This window comes from Lepus europaeus, chromosome 17, assembly GCF_033115175.1.
Source record: "Lepus europaeus isolate LE1 chromosome 17, mLepTim1.pri, whole genome shotgun sequence".
Classification (NCBI taxonomy): Eukaryota; Metazoa; Chordata; class Mammalia; order Lagomorpha; family Leporidae; genus Lepus; species Lepus europaeus.
The window spans coordinates 61,776,470-61,791,194 of record NC_084843.1 but is presented as its reverse complement, the minus strand read 5'-3'; the positions used below and the strand labels follow the sequence as shown (position 1 = coordinate 61,791,194).

The 14,725-nt window shown below is 47.7% G+C and overlaps 1 protein-coding gene across 1 annotated transcript; it reads right to left on the bottom strand.

Moving 5' to 3' along the window:
• Positions 1–228: 228 nt before the first annotated feature.
• On the bottom strand, positions 229–1,373 carry LOC133775730 (actin-related protein 2/3 complex subunit 2-like). Its single transcript, XM_062214221.1, is given in 2 exon segments — positions 229–752; positions 755–1,373. Coding segments are annotated over 2 exon segments (900 nt in total). The 5' UTR covers positions 1,335–1,373; the 3' UTR covers positions 229–432.
• Positions 1,374–14,725: the final 13,352 nt, after the last annotated feature.

Sequence of the window (14,725 nt, the reverse complement as noted above, 5' to 3'; positions counted from 1 at the left end):
AGGGGACAGACCAAAGCTGGGAACTGGGAATTCAGTCCTGGTCTCCCACATCGGTGGCAGGGACCCTGTTGCTTAGACCACTGCCTGCTGCCTCTTGGGATTTGATTCACAGGAAGCTGGAATTGGGAGCTGCATTCCAGGATCATACTCGGGTATTCAGACATAGGATACAGGCATCTTCACTACTAGGCCAAACACACACCTAGCAAGATAATGTTTTTTTAATTTTTTTTTTTTTAATTATTGGGAACTATGAAGTCCTTGCAAGCACAGCTCGTTTCTGCAGATTATTTTCCAAACGTGTACAAAATGGAACCAAAACAGAGAATCCCTTAAGAACCTGAAGAGGTGCAACATTTAAAGCTACGATTATCCAGTAGCAAGTGTTCCAGCCTTCAGTCGCCAGCCGCTTCCTCCTCCTGTTCCCAAGAGTTAGCGGGATGAAAACGTCTTCCCCGTGATTGTTTTCATTTCTTTCTTCTCAGCATCTGGGCGTGCACGGTTCAGCACCTTGAGGAAGCCAGATGTTTTTGCCCGCATACGTGTGTGAATATGGGCCCGAGAGCACTTGATGTGGTAGTGCAGGTAGTCCCGGAACGTGTGGATCAGGTAGATGGTGTTATCTCGGGCACTGGCGTTGGTGTGGCGAGGGAACAGCACAAAGGTGATACTGCCAATGTTGTCGCCCACAGCAGCATCCGTGTCTTTCAGCTCCAGAGGAGGCTCCCTGTGGCTAAAGAGGACCTGGGGGCTGTGTGACTGGCTCTGCGTCCTTCTTTGAACTCCTGCATGAACACCTTTCCAATGACCACGTCATCGTCATCCTTAAACACGGTGCTGAAGACTACGGTGACTCTGTCCTTTTTAGACTCAACATACATGGTCTCATCATCCCTATAATGGATAACTGCCCTGTTCTCGCCTTCTTTGCCTTCTTCTTGGAATTGGAAGTATTTCTCAAAGACAGAGGCAAAACAGTTTCGCTTCAACATGCCAGCTTGAGGTACAATGGAATCCTTGGATGCAGGCAGATTTTCAAGGTCATATAGCAAAGAGACATTATATCCTGATTCTGGATTCACCAAGAAACTCCCGTACACCCTTTTTAATAACTCGTCAGCACCATGTGCCTGAAGTTCTTTGTAGAATTTCAAAGAAATACTGACCATCACCTTTGTTTTGTCTCCATTAGGATTTGAAATATGATAGAGGACTCCATCAAAATCTGCAAAGGTTACTTCTACTGCTTCTGGTTTGTTTCCGGCGGCCGCGTTCTCGAACTTGAGAGTGAGCGTCTCCTTGATGATGCGGTTGTTCACCTCCAGCAGGATCATGGCGGCGGCTGGCCCCAGCAGCCTCAACCCACCTGCCGAGCCGCCCACAAGATAATGTTTTAAAATGACACTTTATAATGAAGTGGGTGGAGGCCGGCACTGTGGTGTAGTGGGTAAAGCCACTGCCTGCAGTGTCAGCATCCCTTATGAGCACCGATTTGAGACCCAGCTGCTCCTCTTCCAATCCAGCTCTCTGCTGTGGCCTGGGAAAGCAGTGGAACCTGGGTCCCCGCATCTGTGTGGGAGACCTGGAAGAGGCTCCTGGCTTTGGATTGGTGCAGCTCCGGCCGTTGTGGTCAATTTGGGAGTGAACCATCGGGTGGGAGACCTCTCTCTCTTTGTGTGTGTGTATGTGTAACTCTGACTTTCAAATAAATAAATTTAAAACACAAGTGGGTGTTCGGCATAACACTTAAGACACTGCTCGGGACTCCCCCATCCCATACTGGAGTGCCTGTGTTCGAGTCCGAGATAGACCAGATTCTCGCTAATGCACACCCTGGGAGAAGCAGCTAATGGCTTAAATACTTGGTTCCCTTCTACCCATGTGGGACATCCAGACTGAGTTCGTCTCCTATTTTGGTATGGCCCAGTCCTGGCTGTTGCAGATATTTGTGCAATGACCCAGCAGATGGAAAATTTGAGTTTATGTGTGTGTGTGTGCACGCGTCTGTCTCTCTCTACCTCCCTCTTTCAAGTAACAAAATTAATTTTACCAAGAAGGAAGGAAGCAAGGAAAATGAAGACAAGATGATCTCCATGGAATTTTTTAAAGGTTAATTTTTTACAAGAGAAATTTAGAGTGCCAAGTGTTGTTGCATATTGAGCAAAGCCACTACCTGCAACACTGCATCCCATATAGGCGCTAGTTTGAGTCCTGGCTGCTCCACTTCTGATCCAGTTCCCTGCAAATGTGCCTGGGAGAGCTGTGGAGGATGGCCCAAGTGCTTGGGCCCTGCACCCATGTGGGAGACCCAGAAGAAGCTCCTAGCTCCTGGTCGGCCTGGCCTAAGCCCCACCATTGCAGCCATTTAGGGAGTGAACTAGGCGATGGAAGACCTCGCTCTCTCTCCCCTTCTCCCTCTCTAACCCTGCCTTTCAAATAAGTAAATCTTTAAGAAAATGGAGAAGTCAAAGAACTCAAGAGTAAAAACAATGAAAATAGGGGCCGGCGTTGTGGGGCAGTGGGTTAACGCCCTTGCCTGAAGTGGCAGCATCCCACATGGGCGCCAATTCGAGACCAGGCAGCTCCACTTCCAATCCAGCTCTCTGCTATGGCCTGGGAAAGCAGTGGAAGATGGCCCAAGTCCTTGAGCCTCTGCACCCACAGGGGAGACCTGGAGGAAGCTCCTGCCTTCGGATTGGCTCAGCTCCGACCGTTGCGGCCAATTGGGGAATGAACCAACACCTCCCTCCCTCTCCTTCTCTGTGTAACTCTGACTTTCCAATAAATAAGTAGATCTTTAAAAAACCATTAAAATTAAATAAGATTTGACATATAGATAATAGGAATTGCAAACCAAAATCAAGGGAAGAGAGATTACAAATCTTCAGGGGTGGGCATTCACCCTAGTGGCTAAGAACCCCGTGCCCCACGTTACGGTGCCTGCTTTCAATCCCAGCTCCAGCCCCGACTCCAGCTCCCTGCGATTGCAGACCCGGATGACCCCAGACTGGGTTCCTGCTACCTCCGTGGGTTACCTGGGTTCACTTCAGAGCTCCCAGCTTCCGCCCGGCCCAGCCTTGCCCATTGAGGACGTTTGGGACATGCGTGGGTGGAGCATCTCATGCTCTCTGTCTCTCAAATAAAGATTTTGTTTTACTCAAAAAAACTGTCCTAACACACAAATATTGAATACTACACATTGAAAGATCTCAGTGTACACCTGAGAAAATCAAGTCAAAATGACACAGATACATACCTTCTTGTAAAATCACCCAATTTTAAAGAGGGATGGGAATTCTTTGGGCATTTAAGCAAAGAGAGCACATGATTTATAGGGAAGAGAAAACTAGATTATCATATGCATGTCAATACAGTAACACTATATCTTAAATATATTCATTTCCTTGAGGATAATCAAGGAAAGGAATGCTGGACAAAGGAGTCTGTATCCAGCCTAACAGACTTTTTTTTTTGAAAGACAGAGTTACAGAGAAAGAAGGAGAGACGCACTGAGAAATCTTCCTCACATCCCTTGGTTCATTCCCCAAATGGCCGCAACACCCGGGGTTGGGCCAGGTTGAAGCCAAGATCATCTTCTGCGTCTCCCACATAGGTGCAGGGGCACAGGGACTTGGGCCATCCTCTGCTGCTTTTCCAGGCACATAAACCTTCAAACATAAAGGGAACTGAGCAATCTATCAAAATGCAAAAGACTCAGAAAATACTATTCTGATAACCCCAGGAATCTTCTAGAGAATGAACGATAGGCCACAGAATAGAAATTATGAAATAGATGTGAAAACACTCATTATGAAATCTGTGGGATTTATCTGCAGTTTCAGGGAATATAACTTTCAATACTTAATGTATATGAAAAATTTCCATTAGTGTGTCTGATCAGAAATAAGAGAAAACGCACAGCAAGTGGGATGGAAATCAATAGTGCTTAGAGCAAAGTTTCAATGCTAAACATTTAAAAGAAAGAAAGACCCAAAAGTCATCTAAGTTTTTACCTTACAAAGACAGAAAAGCCTTACAATGGAAGATATTTCAACAATAAAAAGAGATGAAGAAATAAGCCAGAAAAAAACAACCAGTATGATGGCGTATATATGAGATGTCCAGAACAGAACCAATCTATAGAAACGAAGCAGTTAGTGGTTGCCTAGAGTAACTAGAGTGCGGGAGTTAGGGGGTAATGGGATTAGTGGATGATAGCATCATTCTGACACCAACACCAGATGGGCATTCAAAAGAAGTGAATTGAGCAATTTTGCTCATACATATAGATGCACAATGCCTCAACAGGATATTGCAAGTCTAGGGTCCAGCATTATGGTCCAACTGGTAAAGCTACCACTTGCAACACAGACATCCCATATTGGCACCAGTTCAAGTCCCAGCTACTCCACTGCCAATCCAACTCCCTGCTATGGCCTGGGAAGAGCTGTGGAAGATGGCCCAAGGGCTTGGACCCCTGCACCCATGTGGGAGACCCAGATGAAGCTCCCAGCTCCTGCCTTTGGCTTGGCTCAGCCCTGGCCGTTGTGGCTGTCTGGGCAGTGAATCAGCAGATGGAAGCATACACACTCGCTCACTCTCTCTGTAACTCAGACATTCAATGAATAAATAAATCTCTGAAAAATAGTACAAGTCCAATCCAACAATGAACAATTTATCTTAGGAATATAAGATTGGTTTACCTTTCAAAATTCAGCCTCTGCAATTTATCATAGGATGAGAATAAATCAGAAAAACACATACATGGTCACTTCAACAGCTCAAGAAAAACCATGCGACAAAATTCAAAGCATTCATGATTTTTCCACTAAGTCTAGCAAGGGATCAAACTTCTTCAACTTGATGAAAGATGTTTATGGAAAGCTTCGCTTGCCAACATACTGGGGATCAGAGACCGAGTGGTTTCTCCCTGTGTGGGATGCAGGGCAACGAAGCCTGCTTGTGTCTGCTCCCGTTTAACATGGTGCTGGAGCCCCAGTGAGTGTGGGGCCCCACACGAACAAGTCTCAGGCAGTGTGGAGGAGTCTATTTGCACAGGACATGGTTTTGTTTGTGGAAGACATCCTAGGGAATCCATAGGAAAGCTTTAAGAACTCACAGCGGGGCCGCCTGCAGTGCTGGCATCCCATATGGGCGCTGGTTTGAGTCCCGGCTGCTCCTCTTCCGATCCAGCTCTCTGCTATGGCCTGGGAAAGCAGAAGATGGCCCAAGTCCTTGGGCCCCTGCACCCGCGTGGGAGACCAGGAGGAAGCTCCTGGCTTCAGATCAGTACAGCTCTAGGCTGTTGCACCCACTTGTAACTCTTTCAAATAAATAAAATCTTAAAAAAAAAAAAAAAAAAAAAAAGCTCATGGTAAACATGTATGTTGAAAGTACTATGCATGGATTTCAACATTTTTTGCACCAAAATAAGTTTGTCTTAATTCCATTTTCTCCATGAACTTTTTAAAGTCTTCTCCTATTTTTCAATGTATAGTTCTGGCACATAGATTGTTAAATTTAAGTCTAAGTGCAATATCTTCATGCTATTATATACGTTGTTTTTAAAAATGGCTTGTAATTTTTAAGATTTTATTTATTTAGCCAAGAGGCAGAATTACAGACAGGGAAAGGGAGAGGCAGAGAGCTTCCACCTGCTGTTTCACACCCCAAATGGCCACAATGGCCACAGCTGGGCTGATCTGTAGCCAGATGCCAAGAGCTTCTTTGGGGTCTCCCCTTTGGGTTCAGGGGCCCAAGCAGTTGGCACGTCTTCCACTGCTTTCTCAGGCCATTAGCAGACAGCTGGATAGGAAGAGGAGCATCCAGGACATGAATCAGTGCCCATGTGGAAGGCTGGCTCTGTAGGCAGAGGCTTAGTCTACCATGCCACAGCACCAGCCCCTGTAGTTTATTTTTATATAACAGGACTACAAAAAAGTTCAAAGAAAATAGAATTAAAAGCTCAAGCTTTTTAATTAAAGAATTCATTTGGAGAGGCAGAGAAAGACGGCAAGAGCACTCCTGTCCACCGTGCTGATGACTCAAGCACTTGGGCCCCAGCCACCAGGGAGGACACTAGGATTGAGCTCCTGGCTTCCGCTTTCAGCCTGGACCAGCCCAGGCCAGTGCAGGCATCTAGGAAGTGCGCCAGCAGATGGGAGATTTTTGCCTATCCATCTCTAAGAAATCCTTTTCTTTTTTCTTTCTTTCTTTTTTTTTTTTTTGACAGGCAGAGTGGATAGTGAGAGAGAGAGACAGAGAGAAAGGTCTTCCTTTTGCCGTTGGTTCACCCTCCAATGGCCACTGTGGCCAGTGCATCTCGCTGATCCGAAGCCAGGAGTCAGGTGCTTCTCCTGGTCTCCCATGCGGGTGCAGGGCCCAAGGACTTGGGCCATCCTCCACTGCACTCCCAGGCCATAGCAGAGAGCAAGAAATCCTTTTCAAGAAGTACCTCAGCATGGCCGGTGCCGTGGCTTAACAGGCTAATCCTCCGCCTTGTGGCACCAGCACACCAGGTTCTAGTCCCGGTTGGGGCGCCGGATCCTGTCCCGGTTGCCCCTCTTCCAGGCCAGCTCTCTGCTATGGCCCGGGAAGGCAGTGGAGGATGGCCCAAGTGCTTGGGCCCCTGTACCCGCATGGGAGACCCAGAAGAAGCTCCTGGCTCCTGGCTTCAGATCAGCATAGCTCTGGCTGCCAACTAGGGAGTGAATCAGCGGATAGAAGATCTGTCTCTCTGCCTCTCCTTTTCTCTGTTTAATTGATTTTCAAGTAAATAAATAAATCGTTAAAAATAAATTCAAAAATAAGACATATGTATATGCAGGGGCTGGTGTTGTGGCTACAGCCTGTGACTCTGGCATCCCATATAAGCACCAGTTCAAGTCCTAGCTGCTCTACTTCTTATCCAGCTCCCTGCTAGTGTTCCTAGGAAAGTGGAGGAAGAAGTCCTTGGGCCCCTGCTGCTCTGTCGGAGACCCAGATGGCGTTTCAGGCTCCTGGCCCAGGCCTGGCCATTGTGGCCATCTGGGGAGAGAACCAGCAGAGGGAAGGTCTGTCTCTCGCTCTGTCTCTTTTATTTAACTCTGCCTTTCAAACAAATAATTGGATCTTTTAAAAATGTACATGGAAATAAAAAGGATGTAGAACAAAAACATTAACAAAGAGGAACACAGTTGGAAGGTTTCTATGACCTCATTTAAAGACTTCACAAAGCAAGTCATCAAGACAGTGTTCTATTTTTATAAGAACACACAAATAGATCAGTGGAACTGAATAGGAGGAGCAGAAATAGACACACACATTTACCACCAACTGATTCTCCACCAAGGAGACAAGGAAATTCAATAGGAAGTGGATCATCTTTGCAACGAAGGTTGCTACAATGTTCTGTTGGTCTGTCTGCTACCCATCTACCTCTGTATCTATCCAGCCACGGCTTTCACTTCATGCTTTACCCAAACATTAACTTCAGATGGATCCTAGCCCTGTGTGGGAAGGAATATGATAAAGATACAGGAGAGAAATCTTTGTGACTTTGGTTTACACAACGATTTCTTAGGACATAAAAAGCATTAACCATAAAGTAGTACATTAGACTGTACCAATATTTAGAAGCTTTGCTTTTTCAAAGATTCTTAAGGAGCCCCAGTTAGAAATTAGAAGTAAATGTTCACAATACATACAAAGTATCTGAAAGAGGACTTGTACACAGATTAGTAAGATATCCCAGTTGGAACAGGGCTAAAGCCGTCAACAGATACTTCAGCAGAGAACACTTCTGAACAGCCACAAAGCAAGTGAAAATTATGCTGAGGATTCTTAGTCACCAGGGAAGTACAAAGTGGATTCACAGTCCAACACTATTACATCCCCACTCGAATGGCTAACATGAAGACGACTGACACCCAAGCCTGGGGGCAGGTTCTGGCAGAGTGGGCTAAGACGCCACCTGCTACCCAGGCATCTTGTGTCAAAGTGCTGGTTTGAGTCCTGGCTGCTCCACTTCCTGCTCAGCGCCTAGGAAGGCAGTGGAGGATGGCCCAAGTGTCTGGGCCCTGTCCACCTACATGGGAGACCTAGGTGAAGTTCCAGGCTCCTGGCTGCGGCTTGGTCCCCCCCCCCCCCCCCCCGGAGGGTCACTGTAGCCATTTGGTGTATACACCAGCAGATGGAAGATCTCTCCTGTCTCTGCCTCTATTTCTGTCACTTTGCCTTTTAAATAAACAAAATTTTTTTTTTTTTTACAGGCAGAGTGGACAGTGAGAGAGAGAGAGACAGAGAGAAAGGTCTTCCTTTTTGCCATTGGTTCACCCTCCAATGGCCGCCGCGGTTGGCGCGCTGCGGCCGGCGCACCACGCTGATCCGATGGCAGGAGCCAGGTGCCTATCCTGGTCTCCCATGGGGTGCAGGACCCAAGCACTTGGGCCATCCTCCACTGCACTCCCTGGCCACAGCAGAGAGCTGGCCTGGAAGAGGGGCAACCAGGACAGAATCCGGTGCCCCGACCGGGACTAGAACCCGGTGTGCCGGCGCCGCAAGGCGGAGGATTAGCCTAGTGAGCCGCGGCGCCGGCCAATAAACAAATATTTTTAAAATGTTCGAAATGCTTTAAGTATTAGTGAGGATGTAGAACTACTGGAATTCCTACAACTGGTGGAAACTCAGTGGTACAACCACTTTGGCAAACAGGTTTGCAGTTTCTTATGAAGTTCAATATACCCTTCACATATAATCTATGAATTCTACTCAGGCATTTACCTAACTTTATATATATATAAACACACACATATATACATATATATACATACATATGCACATATACGTATGTAAGACTTGTACATGAATATTCATAGCAGCATTATTTCTAATAATTCAAAACTGAAAACAGCCCACATTTTCACCCATAGCACTGTGGCATATCCATATCCATTCACTGGACTATTGCTAACCAATAATGAACTAGTGATATATGCAATACTATATAATGATCTGGAAACTGTGCTCAGTAAAAGAAGATAGGCATAGAAGAGTAAATACTCTTAAAATCGTATTTATGACACTGTAGGGAAAGGCTCGAGTCTGTAGTAACAGAGTATCTCCTGTTCATGGGGGCAACCGTGAGATGGGGGTAGGGTAAGGACTGACGTGCAAGGGCGCAAGACACACCTGGGCATGCTGATGGTGCTGAAATCCTGGTAGCAGTTACTCGATATGTATGTAGGTCAAAGCTCATTTAATAGTGCATTTAAAATTTAAAATGTGTGCATCTTAAAGATTTAAGACTGTTTTACTATTTTAAAAATCTGGTAATGAACTCTGTAACGTTAACAGATATGATGCTATTGTTAGGGAAAGCTATTAGGCATTTGTGATTTAAAGAATAAAACAAAAATCTCAATGCTAGTAGCAGGGAACCTCCTTAACCTGATTAGTGGTATCCGCCGTAAACACCCGACAAATACCACACTCATTGTGAAGTAACTGTGAAGATGCGGTCCTAATGCTCGCCCGCACAGGCAGGCAGGTGGCTGTAAGCAATGCCTTAGCCAAAAGCAAAGAGGGCTGTGGGCAATCACTGGGAAAGGCTCGCTCTGCTCTGTCCAATCCCCAAAGAAGCTGATGCCAAGATATTTGCAAGCCTTCCTTGTGTGTAGGAACCTGTCCAGGTCTCATTAGGGAAATGCACCTGGGAGCACCAGAGGGCAGCAGGTACGGCTGGGAAGCCGCACGGTGGAGGCACCTGGTTTGCTCGGGGCTGCTGGAGCCCAGTTGCTGGCATCTCATCCTTAGTTTCACAAACCCGAACGGCAGCAGTGGTCGGTTGGGCCTTTTTCTTACTAAGTACCATCCAAACTCAACCCTCCCAGAGCTTGTGACCTCATTTAATCATTTCCAACAAACTGCTTCTTTGCTCAAAGTGTCATAGACAGCTAAGAGTCTTTGCCAAGGAAAGGAACAGGTAGGAAAAAAAAGCAAACTTTTCTTCATTTGCAAGTTATGTGTTTCTATATGGAGAAAAATCTCACTTAACTAGGTACAAATAACTACGACACCAGGTTGGAAGGGAGTTAGGAACACAGCCACAAAAGGCTACGGACATTCAAGGACAAGGTGGGCTCTGGCTTTGAGGGCCCAGTGTGGCGAGAGGATGTGGAGGAGGTGTGGTGAGGGGCAGGGGCGTTGAGGGGCTGAAGGCTTCCTGGAAGAGGTGATGTCCAGAATGCAGACAGGCACTGGGGATTGAATGGAAGTTCTAAGCTGGGAATAGTGAGAAATTAACGCTGATGAGAACAGAGTACAGGAAGAAAAACAGTGGAAAAATCCACTAATGTTATATGGTCAAATAGAACATGGTAAAATATGGAAATATGTACCGTGTAGTATCAGCATAGGGACTGACACAGACCAACGGAATAGAATTCTGAGCTCAAACATCAGTCAAGTGTTTGTTTTTTGACAGGCAGAGTTAGACAGTGAGCGAGAGAGACAGACAGAGAGAGAGAGAAAGGTCTTCCTTTGCCATTGGTTCACCCTCCAATGGCCGCCACGGCCAGCATACTGTGCTGATCCAAAACCAGGAACCAGGTGCTTCTCCTGGTCTCCCATGGGGTGCAGGGCCCAAGGACTTGGGCCATCCTCCACTGCCTTCCCGGGCCACAGCAGCGAGCAGAGAGCTGGCCTGGAAGAAGAGCAAACGGGACAGAATCCGGCGCCCCGACCGGGACTAGAACCCGGGGTGCTGGCACGGCAGGTGGAGGATTAGCCTGTTGAGCCGCGGCGCTGGCCAACTCAAGTGATCTTAACAAGGGGGCCCCGCCCACCTCATGGTGGGAAGGACGTCTTTTCAACCAATGGTACCGGAGACACCGGCTCTCCACACGCAGAAGGAACCGAGTCGTCACTGGACACACCACTACAGAAACAAACTCAACACAGACTGAAACCCGCACCAGTGAGACAGAATCCCTAGGGGTGGGGCTGTTGGTCGGATTTTTAAAGTGAAACAAGGCTGAGAACCACACATTCAGCCCCAGTGGCTGTTGGGACAATGAGCTGACCTGAAACAAATCTTTGAGCTATTTTTAGCAGCACCAACAGTGGAATAATTGTTTGGGCTCCCAAATTTATCAACTTTAAAGGTCAGTAACCATAGCAAACACATGGTTGATAAACTTGGCTTCCTGAGTTTTAATCTTATCCATTATGCGAGGGTTTCTAGACTCTTCCCAGGGGAGGCAGGGAGGAGAAGAGACTGAGAAAGGAAGACACGTAGATCCCAGGCATTTGGTGAGAACAAGCAGCAATGCAGGAATTCCTGGAGCGGACAACGGGAAACACTCCACTCCTATCCCTCCCGTTCTCCCCAGTCGACCAGCGGGAATGACCCCGGGCTGCTAAGGCTGCTGTTGGAAACGTGCTATTAACTGAGGTAGGAACGCTGCCTGTCAGACAGAAAAGCATTTTATCACCGACTTAACTATTCTCTATCTGCTCCACAATGACCTTCTACTTCTTACTTTAAAAACGGTATCTCCCATCATTAAAAAACAAACAAACAAAAACAACAACAACAAACACATGGCAAGCTCACTACTACAAAAGCCAAATCTTAGAACTAGACAAAAACAAGCCCGCAAAGAAAAGATTACATTGTGTTCTTTCAGCACAGGAATCCATTTGCTCTTTTCTTTACAATTTGAGAAAAGCACCTGGGGTCACAGCGGGATAAATTATCCGTTATTAAAGCAAAAACATGATAAAGGTATCACCTCCTCTTCACACACTACAAATGTGAAGGTTCGGGGCAGGTTTAGTGGAGAGGGTAGGGTCCTGGGTTGGATACCCGTGTCCCACAGTGCAGTGCCAGGGTTCCACCTCTGGCTCTAGCTCCTCACCCAGCTTCGTGCTAACACAGTACTGATGGCCTAAGTAGCAGGGTCCCCGCTACTCGTGTGGGAAACCTACATTGAGCTCCCAGGACCCTGCTGGCCTCGCTCCGGCTGTTACCGGCTTTTGCGAAGTGAACCAGCAAAGCTGATGTGATGGTTAACTCTGAAGCAACCAAGCACACTGTTCAACACACAGGAGATTCACATTTCACAAGAGCCGTGGAGGGACTGGCATCATAGCACAGTGGTTAAGCCACTTCTTGCAATGCTCACATCCCATATTGGATTGCCAGTTTCAGTTCCAGCTGCTCCACTTTTGATCCAGCTCCTCACTAATGTGCCTGGGATAACAGAAGATAGTCTAAGCCCTGACACTCTCCTAAGAGATCTAGATAGGGGGGCGGCACTGTGGTACAGCAAGTTAAGATTCCACCTGCTGGGCTGGCATCTCATACAGGCACCTGTTCGAGTCCTGGCTGTTTCACTTCTGACCTAGCTCCCGGCTAATGCACCTGGGAAAGCAACAGAAAATGGTTCAAGTGCTTGGGCCCCTGCCACCCACCTGGGAGATCTGGAAGAAGCTCCTGACCCCTAGCTTCGGCCTGGCACAGCCCTGGCCACTGCAGCCATTTGGGGAGTGAACCAGTGGATGGAAAATTTCTGTCTCTCTCCTTCTAACTCTGCCCTTCATAAACAAGTACATTAACTACAAAGAAAGAGAACTGCGAATTCCTGGCTTATGCTGCTGGCCTGGCCGCTGCAGCCATCTGAGAAGTGAACTGACAGATTAAAAATCTCTCTTCCCCCTCCCTTCTGTTACTCTGCCTTTCAAAGAAATGGAATAAACTTTTCTTTTAAATAATAAGATCTGTGGACAAGATAAACTTTAATATTCCTGCAAACCCGGAGAATCCACAATCTGAAGGAATACTCAGACTTTAATCCCAACACCATGAATAAAATGGCAATGTTAATTTTTTTACAAAATGGATCAATGACCTAATTTTAAGAGCTAAAACCATTTCAGTAAAATAGGGGAAATCTTTAACATCTTGGGTTTGACAATGCTTTCTTGGTTATGATGTCAAAGGCTCAGGCAAGGCAAGAGAAAATGGGTGGGCACTGTGGCACAGCAGGCTCAGCCAGCACCTTTGTTGCCTGCATCCCATACTGCAGCACTTGTTCAAGACCCAGCTCCTCTGCTTTTGGTGCAGCTTCCAACTCACGTGCAACCCATGATAACTCACGTGCAACCCATGATAACTCACGTGCTGGAGTCTCTGCCACCCCCAGAGACCCAGATAGAATTCCCGGCTCCTGGCTTCAGCCTGGCCTTGTCCCAGGTGTTGTAGCCATTTGGGGAATCAACCACCAGATGGAAGACCTCTTTTTTCTCCCACCTCCCCAAGCCTGATCCTCTGCTTTTCAATAAATAAATACTTTAAGAAATCAGAAGGGCTGGCACTGTGGCTTAGCAGATAAAGCCGCTGCCTTCAGTGCAGGCATGCCATATGGGTGCCAGTTCAAGTCCCAGCTGCTCCACTTCCCATCCAGCTCTCTGCTATGGCCTGGGAAAGCAGTAGAAGATGGCCCAAGTCCTTGGGCCCCTGCACCCACATTGGAGACCCGGAAGAGGCTCCTGGCTCCTGACTTCAGATTGGTCCAGCCCTGGCCATTGCAGCCATCTAAGGAGAGAACCAGTGGATAGAGACCTCTCTAACTCTGCCTTTCAAATAAATAAATAAATCTCAAAAAAAATTAGAAAGAGAAAGTAGGTTGGATTTCATCAAAATTTAACAACTGGGGCAGGAGGAGGAGCAAGACGGACACTGCCCAACATGCTCCGAGGATCATGTTCCCACACAGACACAAGTATGAAGCAGTGTTCACACACCCAGCTAACCCTCCTGTGAGCCAAGGAACCCAGGTGAGAGGACACAGGGCTTAGTTTTAAAATATCAAGAAGACACAGTGAACAGAGCAGCAAACCTGAGCTGCCTGTCTGTACTGCAGGTCCAAGGAGCGCTGTGTGGAGACAGACACCCCTTGCTTCCTGCTTTGGGAAAGGAGAAGGAATTTGGTTCAGACCTTAGAACTGAAACCCAGTACCAGGACCGGGGTGCAGTCCAGTGCTGGACAGAGGCCCAAGGCCCCTGTGCCCAGGCCAGAACCTGCAGGCCAAGCCTTGGGGCCCCTCTCAGCTATGCGGCCCAACCAACTGCATCCATCGCTCTTCCCCTGACGTCCAGCAGACCGTGGAAACGACGCCAGCCACTAGCGAGTGTGACAGGGATGATTCCCAGGGATTTGCCAGGCCACCATGTCGAGACCTAGCACCAGAAAAGGCTCAGGGCCCCTGTCTCCAGGCCAGTGCTCACAAGCAGAGCGTCTAGAGCTGCTCCAGCATCACTGTGACCCAGGGGGTGACCTCATTGTGGCCTGTGTCACCGCTGGCCTCTCGTGACTGACGTGCACCCCCAAGGCTGCACAGGGCTTAGCAACTGTGAGACCCAGGTGTGCCCTAGCCTAGGGTGAGGCTGAATGGACAAGGAACCATCTCCATCACCCTGGGCAAACAGTGAGGGGCAAGATGTCAATCCCAGGGCAAGAGGGTGCGACAGTGATCTCAGGGCCAGGCTGATAAATCCCAACACTGGGAACATCCTAACGGTCCCTGTCCCCAAGCCAGTGACCACAGAGTATCCGCTTCAGCCCAGTGCCACGTGGAGACCAGCAATCTCAGTTGACCACAAGTGTATCAGAGCCGACATCACCTGAAGCTGGTTGCAGTGGCCTGGGGCCCCGTGTCCACCCCAGCAGCAGGCAGCTCACAG